At 39.9% G+C, this 19,052-nt stretch overlaps 1 protein-coding gene across 1 annotated transcript in view; it reads left to right on the top strand.

Annotated features, from left to right (window-relative positions):
* Positions 1-19,052, top strand: part of Gabrg3 (gamma-aminobutyric acid type A receptor subunit gamma3) — a 598,293-nt gene that overhangs the window by 47,510 nt on the left and 531,731 nt on the right. The window contains exon 3 of the mRNA XM_055607525.1: positions 11,550-11,617. Within this exon, the coding sequence (XP_055463500.1) occupies positions 11,550-11,617 (68 nt within the window). The remainder of the gene's footprint in view (positions 1-11,549; positions 11,618-19,052) is intronic.

The following is a 19,052-nucleotide window of genomic DNA, read 5'->3' as shown; positions in this document are numbered from 1 at the left end:
TGTTCGGTTCCATTGATCCACCATTCTGTTTCTATGCCAGCACCATGCAGTTTTTAAAACGGTTGCTCTATAGCACAACTTAAGATCAGGGATGGAGATACCTCCAGAAGATCTTTTATTGTAGAGGATTGTTTTAGCAATTCTGAGTTTCTTGTTATTCCATATGAAGTTGAGAATTTTTCTTTCCAGGTCTGTAAAGAATTGTGTTGGTAATTTGATGGGAATTGCATTGAATCTGTAGATTGCTTTTGGTAAGAAGGCCACTTTTACTATGTTAATCCTGCCAAGCCATGAGCATGGGAGATCTTTCCATCTTCTTATATCTTCTTCTAATTCTTTCTTCAGAGACTTGAAATTTTTTTCATACAAGTCTTTGACTTCCTTGGTTAGAGTTACTCCAAGGTACCTTATGTCATTTGTGGCTATTGTGAAGGGTGTTGTTTCCCTAATTTCTTTCTCAGCCCTTTTGTCTTTTGTATATAGGAGTGCTACTGATTTTTTTGAGTTAATTTTATATCCGGCCACTTTGCTGAAGGTGTTTATCAGCTGTAGGAGTTCCCTGGTAGAGTTTTTGGGGGCAATCATGTATATTATCATATCATCTGCAAATAGTGATAATTTGACTTCTTTCTTCCCAATTTGTATCCCTTTGATCTCCTTCAAATGTCTTATTGCTCTAGCAAGGACTTCCAGCACTATGTTGAAGAGATATGGAGAGAGTGGGCAGCCTTGTCTTGTCCCTGATTTCAGTGGGATTGCTTTAAGTTTCTCTCCATTCAGTTTGATGTTGGCTATAGGCTTGCTGCATATCGCCTTTACTATGTTTAGATATGTGCCTTGTATCCGTGATCTCTCCAATACTTTAAACATGAATGGATGTTGGATTTTGTCAAATGCTTTTCAGCATCTAGGGAGATTATCATGTGGTTTTTTTCTTTCAGTTTATTAATATGGTGGATCACATTGATGGATTTCCATATATTGAACCACCCCTGCATACCTGGGATGAAGCCTACTTGGTCATGCTGGATGATATCTTTGATGTGTTCTTGTATTCGGTTTGCAAGTATTTTGTTGAGCATTTTTGCATCAATGTTCATAAGGGATATCGGCCTGAAGTTCTCTTTTTTTGTTGGGTCTTTGTGAGTTTTAGGTACCAAGGTGACTGGCTTCATAGAATGAGTTTGGTAATGTTCCTTCTGTTTCTATTTTGTGGAATAGTTTTTAAAGAACTGGAGTTAGCTCTTTTTTGAATGTCTGGTAGAATTCTGCACCGAAACCATCAGGTCCTGGGCTTTTTTTGGATGGGAGACTTTTGATGACTGCTTCTTTTTCCTTGGGGGATATAGGACTATTTAATTGATTTACCTGGTCCTGATTTAGCTTTGGTAAGTGGAATCGATCAAGAAAATTGTCCATTTTATTTAGATTTTCAAATTTTGTTGCCTGTAGACTTTCGAAGTAAGTCCTAATGATTGTTTGGATTTCCTCAGTGTCTGTAGTTATGTCCCCCTTTTCATTTCTGATTTTGTTGATTTGGGTAGTGTCTCTCTGCCTTTTAGTTAGCTTGGCTAAGGGTTTGTCTATCTTGTTGATCTTCTCAAAGAACCAGCTCTTGGTTTCATTGATTCTTTGAATTGTTTTATTTGTTTCTAATTTATTGATTTCAGCCCTGAGTTTGATTATTTCTAGCCATCTACTCCTTTTTGGTGTGTCTGCTTCTTCTTTTTCTAGGGTTTTTAAGTGAGCCATTAAGTTGCTTGAATGAGCTGTCTCGAATTTCTTCTTGAAGGCACTTAGTGCTATGAACTTTCCTCTTAGCATTGCTTTCATTGTGTCCCACAGGTTTAGGTATGTTGTGTCTTCGTTTTCATTGAGTTCTAGGAAGACTTTAATTTCTTTTTTTTTGTTTCTTCCCTGACCCAGCTGCCATTTAGTAGCAAATTTTTCAGTTTCCATATGTGTGTAGGCTTTTTGCTATTTCTGTTGTTCTTGTGGTCCAGCTTTATTCTATGGTATTCAGACAGTGTACAAGGGATTATTTCAATCTTCTTATATCTGTTGAGGTTCGCTTTGTGACCAACTATATGGTCTATTTTGGAGAAGGTTCCATGAGGTGCTGAGAAGAAGGTAAATTCTTTTGTGTTTGGGTGTAAGGTTCTGTAAATGTCTGTTAGGTCCATTTGATTCATGACCTCTGTTAGAGATATTGTTTCTTTGTTTAATTTCTATTTAGTTGACCTGTCATTTGTTGAGAGTGGGGTGTTGAAGTCTCCCACTATTAGTGTGTGGGGATCTATGTGTTGTTTAACTTTTATCAATGTTTCTTTCCCAATTTTGGGTGCCCTTGTATTTGGGGTATAGATGTTCAGTATTGTGATGTCTTCCTGGTGGAATTTTCCCTTGATGAGTATGAAGTGTCCTTCCCCATCTCTTTTGATTAATTTTGGTAGAAAGTCTATTTTATCAGATATTAGAATAGCTACTCCTGCTTGCTTCTTGCATCCATTTGCTTGGAAAGCCGTCTTCCATCCCTTTACCCTCAGATAATGTCTATCTTTGTGCCTTAGGTGTGTTTCTTGTATAGAACAGATTCCTGGGTTTTGTTTACGCATCCATTTTGTTAGTCTGTGTCTTTTTATTGGAGAATTAAGTCCATTGATGTTGAGAGAGATTAATGACCAGTGGCTGTTAGATCCTTTGAATTTGATGTTAGCTGTGGTCATATGGTTATGTGCTTGGTTGCTTTTTGTTTTACTGTAGTGAGGTTATTTATTTCCTGTGTTTTCTTGAATGTAGCTAATTTTCTTGTGTTGTATTTTCCCTTCTAGTGTCTTCTGTAATGCTGGATTTGTATGTAGGTATTGTTGAAATTTGTTTTTGTCATTGAATATCTTGTTTTCTTCCGTCTATGAGGACTGAGAGCTTTGTAGGGTATAGTAGCCTGGGCTGACATCTGTGTTCCCTTAGGGTCTGCATGATATCCGTCCAGGCCCTTCTGGCTTTCATAGTCTCTGTTGAAAAGTCAGTTGTGATTCTAATGTGTTTATATGTTACTTGGCCTTTTTCCCTTGCAGCTTTTAGTATTTTTTCTTTGTTCAGTACACTTACGGTTTTGATTATTATGTGGTGGGAGGATTTTCTTTTCTATTCTAATTTATTGGGTGTTCTGTAGGCCTCTTGTTCTTGTAGGCCTCTTCTTATTGGTCTCTCCTTTAAGTTGGGGAAATTTTCTTCAATGATTTTGTTGAAAATATTTTCTGGGCCTTGGTGCAGGGAATCTTCTTTTTTCTCTATTCCTATTATTCTTAGGTTTTGTCTTTTTATGTTGTCTTGAATTTCTTGGACGTTCTGTGTCAGGATTTTTTTATATTTAACATTTTCTTTGACAGATACATCTACTTCTTCCATTGTATCTTCCACACCTGAGATTCTTTCTTCCATTTCTTGTAGCCTATTGGTTATGCTAACCTCTATAGTTCCTGCTTTCTTCCCTAAGTCCTTTCCACAATTTCTTCCATTTGTTTTTTTTTTTTTTTTTTTTTTTTTAATTTTTCCAATTCTATCTTCAGGTCTCAAGCCATTTTGTTGTTTTCCTTCACCTGTCTGACTGTATTTTCATGTTTTCCCATCAATTCCTTCAAACAAATTCCTGTTTGTTTGAACAATCCTCTGTTTCTTTTATTTCATTCAGTGATTTAAGCATTTCCTCTCTAAGGGCCACAAACTGTTTGGCTGCAGCTTCCTCTATTTCTTTTCGTATTTTATTTGTGTCCTCTGTTATCTTCTTCATGAGCATAGATGTTAGGTAATTTTCTTGAATTTCAATCATGCTGGTGTGTCTGGGGCTTTTTGCCCCTGGATAACTGGGTTCTGGAGATGCCATATTGCTCTGGCTTTTGTTGGTTGAACTTTTACTCTGGCCTCTACCCATTGGGCTATCTTAGGTGTTTGAAGTTAGTTTCTGGTTGTTCCTGGACTCCTGTAGTGGAGAGAATCCCTTTGGCAGGAAGATGGGTATTCCTGATGGAAGCCTTCTCAGCTTTTTGGGTATAGTCACTGGATGGCTGGTGTTTTTCAGGAGTTGCTACAGCTCACCTCAGGCATAGAGACCTGGGTGGTAACTGTGGTCCTTATTAGTCGAGAGGGCTCTCCTTTCACTGGGAGAAGTCCTGGAGACAGCTGCCCTGCTTCTGGGTTTCTTGCTGTAAATTTAATGATCAGCTGCTGTAACCTGTTTGTCCCGTGGTTTGGTCGGTTTTGTTAGGGATAAGTAGTTGCCCCTTGGAGCAGTATTTGGGGGTTGATCTCAGGGTTCCTGATCTTTTGTAGGTCTGTGGTTGGGGCTCTGTGCCCCAGAACACAAGAGGTAATCTGTGGCTGGTGAGTATTGCTCTCCTGGTAACAGCAGGCTATCTGGGGCAAAGCAGTTCCCTGGGTTGGGCCAGTCTGTGGGACTTTTTCCGGGAATATACTGGGTTGCCTAAGTCCATCCCCTTTGCTTCATTCCTTGTTCCTTGTGAGGGTTTCTCCAGACAGTGACTTCAAGACTCTGGTGTCTTGGGGCACACAGTTCTGTCTGTAAGGAGTAGTTGGTATAAAGCAGGTCTCTGGGCTGGCGGTGGGTACACCTGCCTGCTAGTCTGCGGGAGCTGGGTTCCCAATAACTCTGTGCTCCCTGCTTGGGCCCGGATCAGTGATGGCTGGGCGGGCATACTTGCCTGTCTGTGGTCTGAGGTCTGGGGTCTGCGAGGCTTTCCCTAGGCAAAGCCTAGGTGACCCAAGCAGCACAGTTTCTTCCTTCCCTGTGGGGCCCTCTCCATACAGGGATTCTCAGTATCTGTTGCACTGGGGCACGCAGCTTGTCTGTACTGGTGAGCTGGGCACGCAGCTGCTCTCAGCGGGAGCTCAGTTGTGATGGTGGCGGGTATCTGTGGTCAGTGAGACCTTCCAGGGAAAGACTGGGGGACCTGTGATCAGGCTTGCAACTTTCCTTCCCCATGGGGTTTTCTTGCGACTGGGACTCTCAGTCTCTGGCACCTTTGTGCCCACTGATCAGCGAGGGAAAGTGATCCGGACACGACGGATCTCTTCCGGGTTCTGGCTGTGCGGCCCAAGAGTGGACCCGACCAATTCCCATGCTGTGGGAGCCTCCCCTCACCTGGGAAACACAATCGCTGTAGTTTTAGGGCCCAGAGTTCAGTCTCCTGGTCGCTGCATGGAGAGTGTTGTCCCGCTTCTCAGACACAGTGCCATCCATCCCAGCACCGCCATCTTGGCCCCTCAGTTGTGTTTATTTATATGTAATTTATGATATATGTCATAAAACTTGCCATTTTAACCAGTTTTATTGAAATATAAGTTAGTGGCATTGTGTTCTGTCACAACTGTCCTGGTCCTGAACTCCTTGTTTTCCAGCACTGAAGCTTTATACTCATTAAAGCTTATTCCATCATTCCTCACTCTACAACCCATGGCATCCACCATTCTACTGACATCTCCATGAATTTCACTAGGTGGGAATATTTCATATAAATGGAATCATGTAGTATTTGTAATGTAGACTTGTAATGGGATCATTTATTAAGCATACTGTCTTCATCATTCATCTATGGCATGCCTTTTGTCAAGATTTCACTCCTTTTAAAGATGAAATAAAATCCCATTATATTCCCACTTCGATTATCCATTCTTCTTTTGTGGACACTCTAGTTGTTTCTGCTTTTTCGGGTTATTGTAAATGGCCTTAGTACAAATGTGGACACACAAGTAACTATTGAGCCCTTCTTTTGATTTCTGTTGGTAAAATACCCAGATATTGGATTGCTGAACTTTGTGGTAATTCTTGAGGTAATATTTTGAGGAACTATCATACTGTCATCCTCAGTGCCCGAGTAATTTTCTGTATCATTTTTGACATTTACATTTTTATTCAATAAACATTTTCTCGAAGAATTTATTTTATAATTTATTCACTTCATATCACAACTGTAGTCCCCTCCCTCTTCTCCTCCCAGTACTACCCTCCTTCCTTCTTAGCCCCAAGTCCACAGAAAGAGGCATCTGTCCTACACTACCATCTGACCCCAGCATAAACAAGTCTTATCAGGACTGCCTGAATCTTCTTCCTCTGTGGCCTAGCAAGGATGCCCAGCCAGGGGAAATGATCAAAGACCTGGCAGCAGCTCCATGTCAGAGACAGCCCCTGCTCCCCTTCCTAGGGAACCCACATGAAGAATATGCTGCTTATCAGCTATATCTGAGCAGGGAGGTCTAGGTTCTCTCCATGTATGATCCTTGGTTAATATATCAGTCCCTCACTGGGCCCAGATTTTTTGCCTTTGTTGGTCCCCTTGTGGATCACCTGTACCCTCCGGGTCTTTCTATACTCCTGCTCTTCCATAAGACTCCCTGCACTCTGACCAAAGCTTGGCTGACCAAAGTCTCAGCATCTGCTTTGATTCCCTGCGGGGTGGAGTCTTTCAGATGACATTTATAGTAATCTCCTGTCCTGTCCTCTCTTCAACCACTTCTGGGGACCATTCTATTTGCCCTTCTGAATAGAATTAAGCATGCTCTTTGGGATTCCCCTTGTTATTTAGCTTCTTTAGGTCTGTGAGTTTTAGAATAGTTATCCTGTATTATATGGCCAATATCCACTTACCAGTGAGATACCATGTGTGTATTTCTGCTTCTGGGTTACCTCACTCAGGATGATCTTTGCTAGTTCCATTCATTAGCCTGTAAATTTCATGATTTCCTTGTTTTTAATAGCTGAGTAGTATTCCATTGTGTAAATGTACCACAATTTACGTATCCATTCATTGGGTGAAGGACATCTAGGCTGTTTTCAAAGTCTGGCTATTATGAATAAAGCTGATATGAACATAGTTGTGCAAGTATCTTTGTTGTATGGTCGAGCATCTTTTGGGTATATACCCAGGAGAGGTATAGCTGGGTCCCAAGGTAGCACTATTCAGAATTTTCTGAGAAAGTTCCAGATTGATTCCAAAGTGGCTGTACAAGTTTGTACTCCCAAGAGCAATGGAGGAGTGCTTCCCGTTCTCCACATCCTCACCTGCATCCTCTCCTGCACCTGCTGTCACTTGAGTTTTTGATCTTAGCCATTCTGTTGAGTGTAAGATGGAATCTCAAAGTACTTTTGATTTGCACATCCCTGATGACTAAGGATGTTGAACATTTCTTTATTTCTCCCCAATTTTATATTCCTTTTTTGAGAATTCTCTCTTTAGTGCTGTACCCCATTTTTAATTGGATTATTTGGTTTGTTGGTGTTTAATTTTTTGATTTCTTTATACATTTTAGATATTATTCCTCTGTTTAATGTAGAGTCTGTAGAAGATCTTTTCTCAGTCTGTAGGCTGTCATTTTCTTCTGTTGACAGTGTTCTTTCCTTTTCATAAGCTTTCCAGTTTCATAAGGACCCACTTATTAACTTTTCTTTAATCCTAGAGTGTAAACTGTTGGTGTTCTATTCAGGAAATTGTCTCCTGTGCCAATGAGGTCAAGGCTCTTCCCCACTTTTACTTCTAACAGATTTATTGTGTCTGGTTTTATGTTGAGGTCTTTGATTCACTTGGACCTTAGTTTAGTGCAGAGTGATAAATATGGATCTATTTCCATTTTTCTTTTTTGTTTGCTTTAAATCTATTGTTATTAATTACAATTTATTCACTTTGTATCCCCCTGTAACTCCCTCCCTCCTCCCCTCCCAACCTCACCTTCCTTCCCTCTTCCCCGTGCCTCCCCCAGTCCGCTGATAATGGAGGTACTCCTTTCCTTCCCTGTGATTCTAGTCTATCAGATCTCATCAGGACTGGCTGCATTGTCTTCCTCTGTGTCCTGGTAAGTCTGCTCTCCCCTCAAGGAGCACCTGTCAGAGACAGTCCCTGTCCCCATTACTATGGAACCCACTTGATCACTGAACTGCCATGGGCTACCTCTGTGCAGGGGTTCCAGGCCATCTCCATGAATGGTCCTTGGCTGGAATATCAGTCTCAGAAAGACCCCTGTGCCTAAACTTTTTGGTTCTGTTGCTGTTGTTGAGGAGCTCCTGACCTCTCCAGGTCTTACTATCTCCCACTTCCTTCATAAGATTCCCTGCACTCTGCACAAAGTTTGGCTATGAGTCTCAGCATCTGCCTCAATACCCTGCAGGGTAGAGCCTTTCAGAAGCCCTCTGTGGTAGGATTTTGTCCTGTTCCTTGTTTTCTCCCTCCTCCAATGTCCATCCTCTTTGCCTTTCTGAATGGGATTGTACATCTTAGCCAGAGTCCTCCTTCTTGATTAGCTTCCTTAGGAGTACAGATTTTAGTATGTTTATTCTAGATGTAGACATCCAATTAAACTGGTACCATTTGTTGAAGATGCTATCTTTTTTTTTCCCATTGTATGGTTTTGGCTTCTTTGTCAAAAATCAAGTTTCTGTAGCTGTGTGGGTTCATTTCTGGGTCTTCGATCTGATTCCATTGATCCACTAGTCTGTTTCTGTGCCAGTACCATGCAGTTTTTAGGACTGTTGTTTTATAGTAGAGCTTGAGATCAGGGATGGAGATACCTCCAGAAGATCTTTTATTGAACAGGATTGTTTTAGCTATTCTGAAGTTTTTGTTTTTTTCTATATGAATTTGAGAATTGTTCTTACAAGGTCTGTAAAATATTTTGTTGGCATTTTGATGGGAATTGCATTGAATCTGTAGATTGCTTTTGGTAGAATGGCCATTTTTACATTGGTTAATCCTACTAATCTATGAGTATGAGAGGTCTTTATATCTTCTTCAGTTTCTGGCTTCACAAATTTGAAGTTTTTTTCATACAAGTCTTTCACTTATACCAAGATACTTCATGTTTTTTTGTGGCTATTGTGAAGGGTGTTGTTTCTTAGCCCATTTGTCTTTTGTATACAGGAGGGATATTTGCTTTTTTTGAGTTAATTTTATATCAAGCCACTTTGCTGAAGATGTTTATAAGCAGTAGCAGTTCCTTGGTAGAATTTTTGGGGTCACTTATGTATACTATCATATCATTTTTGAATAGTGATGCTTTGACGAAAGGATATTTGATCCTTTCCAATTATGTATCCGCTTGATCTCCTTTAGTTGTCTTATTGCTCTAGCAAGGACTTCAAGTACTGTGTTGCCTCATCTCTGATTTCAGTGGAATTAATTTAAGTTTCTCTCCACCTAAGTTGATTTTGGATATAGGCTTGCTTATATCCATGTTTAGGTATATGCCTTGTATCCCTAAACTCTCCAAGACTTTTAACATGAAAAGATTTTGGAATTTTTCAAGTGAATTTTTGCCATTTAAGGAGAATTTTTCCATATCATTAATGGTGCATGTGATTCTTTTTCAGTACTCTGTGGGTGGTAGACTATTTTCCTTGTCCATTGTCATTGAATCTCTTGAGTTTTTTACATATCTAGGAAAGTAAACCATCATATACATGACCTGCAAGTGTCTCTCCTATAATTAAGTGACTGTTTCACTCTGTTGTGCCTTCTGTACAAAGGTATATATATACTGTAATAAAATTAACCTATTTTTCTTCTTATTGTCTGAGATACTGATACTGAATGCAAGACACCACCACAAAAATAAATATCACGATACCCAACCCCCATTTTTACTTCTAATAGTTCTATAGTTTTAGGTACAATTAGTTATTTAATCTACTTTGGGTTTATTTTTGGATATGATTTAAGGTGTAAGTATCCAAATCTATTCCTTTGTTCTTGGATATCTAGTTTTTCTAGCGTCATTTGCCAAAAAGGCTGCCATTTCCCCATTTTGATTTCTAATGGCTTTGTTGAAACGCTTTTTGAGAACTGTATCTGTAGTGTCTGAATTATGAAGCGTGGCCTGTACACTTCCTGGGCACAGCTGTCAGATGCCGTTCTAAAACGTGCCTCTGACATTATTATGTCTCTGCTTAGCAACAACTACTAAAACCAGTGGTTCCCCCAGCATTTATGAGCTGATGTGTGTGCATGTGTATGTATTCCAAATGTCTCTCTGTTAAAATTTTTGTTATGTGATTGTACTCAGTACATTTCATACTTCCCCCTTAAGCTATTCAGGCTTTGTGTCTGAAAGCCCTTTTAATTTAATGAGATTAACAAACTCTAAAATCCCAGAGTCTAATAAATACTCTGAAAGAACCAGAAAATCCTTTTGCAAAAAGTTTTGACTGACATCACACAGTCTGCACAACAAAAAGTAAGATTGTAGTGTGTGGAAATTGAACACTGAGGTATCCAATGAAGCCAAAGAAGGTGCTATTTGTCATTTTAATAATGAGAAAAGCCTAGTTTCAGGTTTTGAGCCTACTTAGCTGCAATTTGTCGCTGTATAGTGAGTAGAATTGTGGTGGGGCTTTGGTCCAAAATGCCAACAGCTCTTTGGAACTAACAAGGCTTGGTTGTGTTGACAGATGTTAAGGGAGTTGTCTCAAATTCATGGCTATTGTTTTCATCTCATGAAAGTCTAAAAACCACTGTGCTGGCTGTAGATCCCTGAATGTATGAGCTTGGAAGCTCAAAAATACCATTCAGTTCCAAAAGCGAAGGGCAGAGTCCATTTGTGAATGAGCAGCAATTCAGAAAAACTGAAGGAGGCCCATGAAATAATTGCAAAAGCAAACAATCTTGTTTCCATGGAAACTTCATATGGAAAAGTTCATCCATCTTGTTTATATTCCTCCTGGGCATAAATATCTAAAATTGGCTTTGTTTTCTCCTTCCTTGTTCCCTGAATGTTGATGAAGGGTTTCCCTCCCGAGCCGTTTTCTGTTTGTTTTCTAAGAGTGTTTCTCTGTGTAGCTTTGGCTGTTCTGGACTCACTTTGTAGATCAGGCTGGCCTCAAATTTTCAGGGATTTGCTTTCCTCCACCCTCCCCAGTACTGGCATTATGGCATGTAACACTGCACCTGGCTGAAACAGTGATATCTTTATTTTATTTTTATTTTCTTGACTGTATCACTTTAATTCTGTGTTGGATATGTCTATGTCTAGCTTAATAATAATGATGATAATTATTAAATAATGATGTGATAATGATAAGCCATGTTTTCATTTTTCTTGGGAGTTTAGACTCAATAGAACTTTGCTTTGAAAGTGTAGGTTTTTATCCACCTCAGATATTGCTCATCTTGTGATTTAGCTTTATAGCAACTTCGGCATTAAATGATTTATGCGTTGTCTTATATTTTATCTTATTTCTTTGCCATAAAATCAACTTAAGTAACATAGAATATCTTTATAGTCATCTGTTACTGGCAATTTGCAGTGGGTAGCTGTCTTATTATCCCACAGCTCAATAAATACAAGTCAGAATCTCTCAGCCTTTGACAATTTAAGAAGACAAGATGAGTTTAGTTTTAAATGCAAATTAAGTCCCCAATAGAAATCCACCCACCTGTGTTGCAAAGGCCTCTGCTGTTAGAGAGTGAGTCCTCCCAACTTTGGGCTGTACTCTCCACCTTTCACTATACTGTAATGTACTAACATATATGCATTTTTCTCCACAGTAAAACCAACTGTGATCGATGTGGACATTTATGTTAACAGCATTGGTCCTGTGTCATCCATAAACATGGTAAGAAGCACCTTGGTAACTCTTGCACCCTTTCATGCGTGCAGTCTCCACTGGATTTCTGCTGAGTTTTGTCAAGAAGGGTTAAAGCCCACCATTAACTCCTTCAGTGTTAAATGACGTAATATTGAAAATGGTCCTTAAGAATCAAAAGTGACATCTTGTGACACCAGCAGTGAGGCATTGCTGTGAAGACCAAGAACTATCCCCACCCTCATACATGGCAGCATATGCCTTTTAGAAGCAATTATTTAGGGTTGCATAGCCATTGTCTTTATTTGGCCTCACTAATATTAGTGATGCATGTAAGTAGAAAGCATCCTTTGGTTGGGATTCTGTCATTAAGCAAGCTCCTGATGATGTATTTATCTGTTTATAAGAGCAAATGCATCATTTTCCTGAGAATGTGGGTTTCTATAGACTTGTAAGCAAATTGGGCACGGGACTGTTGTATGAAAGAAGTCATTTCATATGGAAAGTGATTAGCTGCTAAGCAAGTAATGCTGTGCTAGGATGTGTTCCATACACCAGGCCTCCTGATAGGTCTGCCAGCTGTGGTGTGCCTCCAGACTAGATGCATGCAGAATTCTCAGAGTAGGTTTGTTTGATATTGCCAACAATGTCCCATATGGGACTTCTCTGTGTCTACTGCCTCTGAATCTGCAAGATGTAGGATAGAAAGGACAGGAAATTGTCAGTACATCAGCACATGCATTTCCATTGCAGTATTTTGTGCATTGTATTAATTTCTCCAAACTGATAGCAAGAATGTCTCTTTTAGTTGCCAGGTATTAAAAGTGTTCTTTTCTTGCAGAAGGCTTCCATGGCATGGTAAAATTATGCTATACATGATTCTCAAAGTAAAGAAACAATCTCAAAGTGTGGAATGGTTGAGTGGTAGATGTGTGAGATTTCATGTGCAATCAATAGCACAAAAAACAAAACCTCCTAATGGAAAAGTAATATCAGTGCCACCTATAAGTATGAACAAGGGGGTGAAATGAATAAAAGAAACTTACTTCACACAGTTCATGAGCTGGAGATGCATTGGGTATTAAAATCACTTAAAAATATAATCGCCCCTTACCTGTGAAGTAACTACTCGGCCGACTGTGCCAAGAAAGTATTCATTTCGAATGTGTTTGTTTTTTACTCTGGGGTTTTGTTTGGTTGCCTTTGATTCACACATTTCCTTGGTGCCTTGGTGTCTCATTCTGATTTCTCTCTAACACTGAGAGTTCCTGTATAGACACAATCACACATCACTTTAGTTAAGATGATGCTTTGGTGTTCCTGAAGGTTTGCTGAGCTCCTGTAGCTCAGAAGTTTACTTTGTGCTCAGATTATACTCTGGTTGGGCATTTTTGTGTAGAAATCAAATGTGCCAGAGGAGGATCCTAAGTGACATTCTCACAAATGATAAGGACCTGGCAGAGGGTCAAACTTGTTCAAGAGAGGTTGGCAGGTTGGCAGGGTTGGAACAGTCTTTTCCAATGAAGTCATCATGGTCATTTTCCATTGGGTGCAGTGTTTCAAGGTCCCTCGTGTGACTCAATTGGAGATGAGTGAATGTTTGCCAAGAAACATCCCTGGATCTGAGTGAGTAAGTGAGACCTGGAGAGAGATGAGAGAGATCTGAGCTATATCCATGCATGTACATATATGGATACACAACATACATATAACTATGTGTAATTTAAAAGTTTAAAAAGAAATCCTACTTAGATTGGCCTAAAGCATTGTGAGCCCTCAGAGGAAGATCCTGTGTTTCTATGCTTCTTAGATTTTATATTTCCTACAGTGAAGGGTATGCCATTTTTTTTTCCTGAGAAATGGACATCCCTTTCTAGGCAACAGCAGACATGTTGAACCATAACAGCATTTCACTCTGGAAATAGAAGCATGTTTAATGTCATATTTCTGTAGGGATAAATTTGTCTAAGCAATTCCTGCATCTGATTTCCTGAGAAAGAGATAACGTACATTATCTAGATTCAGTTCTGTAAATTACAGGACTAGCAAGAGCATCTTTAGAAAACATACACACCTGTCAGTCTTGGTGAGTATCTGTAATCCCATCACTAGAAGGCTGAAGCAGGAGGATTATCAATTTCAGACCTGCCTCATTTATGTAATGAGATCCAGTCTCAAAACAAACAAAACAACAACAATCAAAAACAAAACAAAATGAAAACAGGGGCTGAGGATGGCGCGCCACGATGAAGTGGTTGCCTAGAATGCCAATGGCCTTGGCGTCTACAACAATAAATAATTGCTGTGTTCTCTGTTGATGGATCTCTTAGTTTTTCTGTTTGCTCATTCATCAAATATTTGTTGATGTATGTTGGGCACAATGTTGCATGCAAGTGAGGCAAGACAAATAGAGTCCTGCTCTGAGGGAGGCAAAGTCATAAACACATCTGGTGCTAGAGTGAAGTTAGAGCTGCCCTACAGCTTGAGCATAAGAGCATGGCTGACCATTCCTGACACAATGTCAAAGATGCTTCCAGAAGGTCCTTTTGCTACTTAGAGTCAGAATGGCAACAGCTCAGTTCACATAACTGTGAAGCCACACCATAGTTTTATAAAATAAGATGCTTAAAAGTGAAATGTGGACCTTGCAAAAAATAGAAAGTATTGAGTAGGAAACTGACTGTAAGTGTGTAATGAGGGTTGAGTCAGCAATAAGAGGTGGATGACAGAAATCAAAGCAACCCAATTAAAGGATGTATTACGGGGGAAAAGGATCATTTGAAAGCATATTCAGGGTTCCAGAATGTAAGGTTTTATATTATTTTTTAGTTGGTTTTAGCTACAATGTTAATGTTTGATGAGATTATAGTATTTTCCCCAAATAGCCACTTAACAATCAGCAAATTAAGAATGACAATGGTTGTTACTATTCCCATCTCACAAGACTTTTATTGACTTTTTGAAACTGAGGTTTTAATTTCAGAACTTCCAGATAGTCAGTGAAACAGAGGTGGGGGTCAGTCCATTTTGCAGACTGACATTGATGTACTGCAGTTGTTTGTGCTTAGACCTGTGGGACCAGAGAATATTACTTTAAGCAGAGTTGTCATAGCATCCTCTCTGTTGGCCACCACAGCATGGCTCAATGGTAGACACAGCTCCTGGTAGACACAGGCGCCAAGAAAGCTGTAATCAGAGGAATATGTAGGTTCATTTTGAGAATTTACAATTTAAGTAGCCTTTTCAGAACATTTAGTCTCCAGGGTGTTTTCCTGGTGGGTTGTTCATTGCTCTTATTTGTATTGAGTTAAGTGAAGCTTGTTGACATCTTATGGGAAGGATTTTAAGTATGATCAGTTTGCTGGTCACCCCAGGACATCCTCAAGGCAGTAAAGTGAAATGCAGCTGCATATACGATAGAAATACCACTTATACACAGAGATGATGCAGGCTCAGCATGTTCCAATGTTAGGAACATGCTTTCTAAAAATTGAAATAAATGTTTGTTTTTTGAAAAATTGGGCAGTAAGTACAGAGAACCTTGAAAGTGCACAGCTGGCAGGAGAGCTCTTTCTTGCACCCTGAACTCTGTGTAACAAGTATGGTTCATTTAGAATTGTATTTTTAGTTAGTTTGTAGCATGCCTTGCTTGTTCCTCCTCTGTCCACTAACACTGGAAACCACTGCACTGGTCTTTGAGAGCTCCACACCTTCACTGTCCCAAGGTGCCGTGATTCCTTCTGTAAAAGTTCTGTCTCCAGCTAATCTGAGTAAGCCGAATCACTCATCAGCAGGTGGTTGAGAAGGCACAACAACAGGGTAGACATCATTAGAATATTACCTTTGGATGATTTGTAAGCTAAGCATTCAGAACTGGTAGCATGCTAAGAGTGATGGGAACTGGTAGCTAAGAGTGATGGGAGAAAAGTGATGCCCACCAACTGCACTCTTGTCCTTTTAGAGTGGAGGTTTTAAGAGGGGACATCAGGCGTACATGTCTACTCTAGAGAGACTGACTACCCTGGAAGATGATCTCTTGCTTTCTAGAACTTTTCTGAAAACATCCAGGTTCAGGAAAACTAAAAGAAGTTATGGCCATAGCCACATGCAGCCTGCCTTGTTTGATTTTCCTTGTGTTTTTTGCCACCCAAGGCTTGTAGCATTTTTGTATTTTTAATTGATAACATACATTTATATTTGAAAGCAATTACTTTTTTTTGATTGACATAATAATTTCACACATCTATGGTCTACATTGTGATGTTTCATTTCCTTTCTTGTGTTCTGTGACTCTAGTCACCTGAAAGCTCCCATGCCACTTTTGTCCCTAATTTCTTTGCAATTTCTTCCTCCTGTTGTGTTCTATGCTGTACCTGATGCAAAGCTTTCTGACTCACCTTTTTTTTTAATTTTTTATTAATTACACTTTATTCATTTTGTATCCCCCCATAAGCCCCTCCCTCCTCCCCTCCCGATCCCACCCTCCCTCCCCTTTCTGCATGCATGCCACTCCCCAGGTCCACTGATAGGGGAGGTTCTCCTCTTCTTTCTGATCTTAGTCTATCAGTTCTCATCAAAAGTGGCTGCATTGTCCTCTACTGTGGCCTGATAAGGCTGCTCCCCCCTCAGGGGGAAGTGATCAATGAGCAGGCCAATCAGATTATGTCAGAGGCAGTCCCTCTTCCCATTACTATGTAACCCACTTGGACACTGAACTGCCATGGGCTACACCTGTGCAGGGGTTCCAGGTCATCTCCACGAACAGTCCTTGGTTGGAGTATGATTTTCTGGGAAGTTCCCTGTGTTCAAATTATCTTGTTCTGTTGCTCTCCTTGTGGAGTTCCCGTCCCCTCCAGCTCTTACTATTTCCCACTTCTTACATAAAATTCCATTCACTCTGCCCATCAGTTGGCCATCAGGCTCAGCATCTGCTTTGACAGTCTATACTGCAGAAGCTTTCAGAGGCCCTCTGTGGCAGGTTTCAAGGTTGTTTCCTGTTTTCTTCTGGCTTTCAGAGGCCCTCTGTAGCAGGTTCCGAGGACCCTAACTAAAATGTTCAATCCCCATCCTGAAAAGCAAAGAGGATGGACATCAGAAGAAAAAGAAAATAGGAAACAACCTCAGAACCTGACTCACCTTTTAATAGCCAAGTCCTTCCTTATCTGGTTCAGTGATATGTGGAAGCCATGTATCTACTCAGTTCTTAACTTTAGTATTTTTTGGTTGTAAATTGTGGTTTGATTATAACAGATGTTAGTTTAGGGGAGGTCTCTTTATTGTAATCCATTTTATTGCATACATAGATCATTAAATAACGCTATGATAACCACCATGGCTGGCCATTTCTGGTTCTGATTCTTTTGTTTTGTTTGATTTTACTTTACAACTTGCCAGGCAATGTTGATTGTGCACAAGAATGTGTTAAGTTCTGAAGTTATATTTTCTCACCTCTGTGAATGTCTGTGACAGTGTAGGATGGCCTCTTTCTTGCAGAGGCTCAGGTGGGCACTAGTCTCTCCATTTTCTTAGTTGCAGTTCTCCAGAGGTGTTGACTGAGAGCCTTGTCTCCTTTATTCATTTGCATGATTGTCCCTGCTTCTGAAGCTAAGTCAGCAAATGTGTTGAGAAGAAACTATTATTTGTTGGCTCATTTCTGACATTGCTCACTTTTACTTTCAGCACTTGGGATTAAATAAAGGACTTTATGTACACCAAGCTGAGCTGCAAATCACAACCTTTAAAATTTTTGTTTGTTTGGTTCTTTTGATTTTGTTTTTGTTTTTGAGACAGGGTTCTCTGTGTAGCCTTGGCTGTCCTGGACTTGCTTTGTAGATGAGGCTAGCCTCATACTCTCCGAGATTGTCCTGCTCTGCTTCCTTGAGTGCTGGGATTATAGGCATGTACCACTGCACCAGGCTAGCCTTTACATTTTTTAATTTTTAGATAGGGTCTCACTTTAAGTTACCCAAACTGGCCTTAGGCTCACTCCACAGCCCAGGTACACACTGATTTTGCAGTCTCCTTGCCTCAGCCTTCCAAGTAGCTTGGTTTACAGGCCTGTGTCCCAAGGTTCTGCTTTGTCACTTGCCTCCTGGGAACATGAGATTACTCTTTTTGACTTCTTGGTGGCCCCAAACTCTGTTTCAAACCTGCCTGACCTCTCTGCACTTATGAGTATTCCCTGCCCTGCCTCTCTGTCTTATGTACCACTCTAAGTTGACACAAAAATCTGGGGAGAGCATCTCAAAGAAAATATGGTTTCTTTCTATATGCCTGTTCTCTGTCTTCTGGAGGTTCTCTAAATTTTAAATTGACATTTTGCCTGAAGTTTGTCTTTGTCCTTGGTGGTTTTTTTGGTCTGTTGCAATGTATGCCATCAAAGCTATGTAACTTTGTTTGAAAAGCATATGGAGTTATTTTGTTTTTGTTAATGTGTGCTGATTTTACATGTTAATCAGGTGATGTTTCAACACGTTTACCTTGTGAACTGATTACAGGTAACCTTCTTTTACTTGCTTTACCACTGCTTCAGGACTCATTGTAATCAGTATTCTTTATCAGTAGTCAAAGGATTAGAATTAACAATCTCAAAATTCATATGATAGCACAACAGCCAAACTGCCAATGACATCATAAACAAGGGAGCATAAGTGTAAATATCATAATACCTAATTTTAAGACATATCCCAGAGCTGTGATAATCTAGGCAGCATGGGGTTGGCATTAAAATAAATACATAGACAAATGGAACACTGTAGTGACCATAGAAATAAACCCTCTTGATTATAGCCAACTGATTCTCAACAAAGGCACCAAAGCATATTGAAGAAATTACAGCTTCCTTGACAAATATCTCACGAGCTGAATTTCTTATGGAAGCAGGCTTAATTTTAAAGATGCAGAGAAGTCACCTGGACCAAGAGATAAGGCCAAAGAAACCTTACTAAAGACATTTTTTTTTTTTTGACTTGAGAGTCTTTCAGATTGCTCTGGGGATATTTAAGAAGGGAGAGTTCTCTGGTTCCTAATGTTTCTTGTTTTCTCTATAAAAAGTGAGGTTTTGAAGGGACGTAAATGAAGCTAATTATGCATATCTTCTAGAAATATATGCTTTAAGGAAACACAACTCTTCTTAATTATGAGGTACCCAAGAAGATAGTCACATAGGTGGTATCAATATTCTTTTAATAAGTGAAAAATCAGGTGGGCATGGTGGTACATGCCTGTAATCCCAGCACTCAGGAAGCAGAGGCAGGCAGATCTCTGTGAATTTGAGACCAGCCTGGTCTACAAAGTATGTTCTATGACAGCCAAGGTTTGTAGCATTTTTGCATTTTTAATTGATAACGTACATTTATATTTGAAAGCAATTACTTTTTTAATTGCTTTGGTGGTATAACCTTGGTGGGTTCAGAGGTGGGGGGGGATGAAAAAATAGAGTCTGAGCCAGATTAGTGGTACACAC

Source organism: Psammomys obesus, unplaced genomic scaffold, assembly GCF_907164565.1.
Source record: "Psammomys obesus unplaced genomic scaffold, mPsaObe1.curated_primary_1811, whole genome shotgun sequence".
In the NCBI taxonomy this organism is placed as follows: domain Eukaryota; kingdom Metazoa; phylum Chordata; class Mammalia; order Rodentia; family Muridae; genus Psammomys; species Psammomys obesus.
This window is presented reverse-complemented; position numbering and strand designations above follow the sequence as displayed.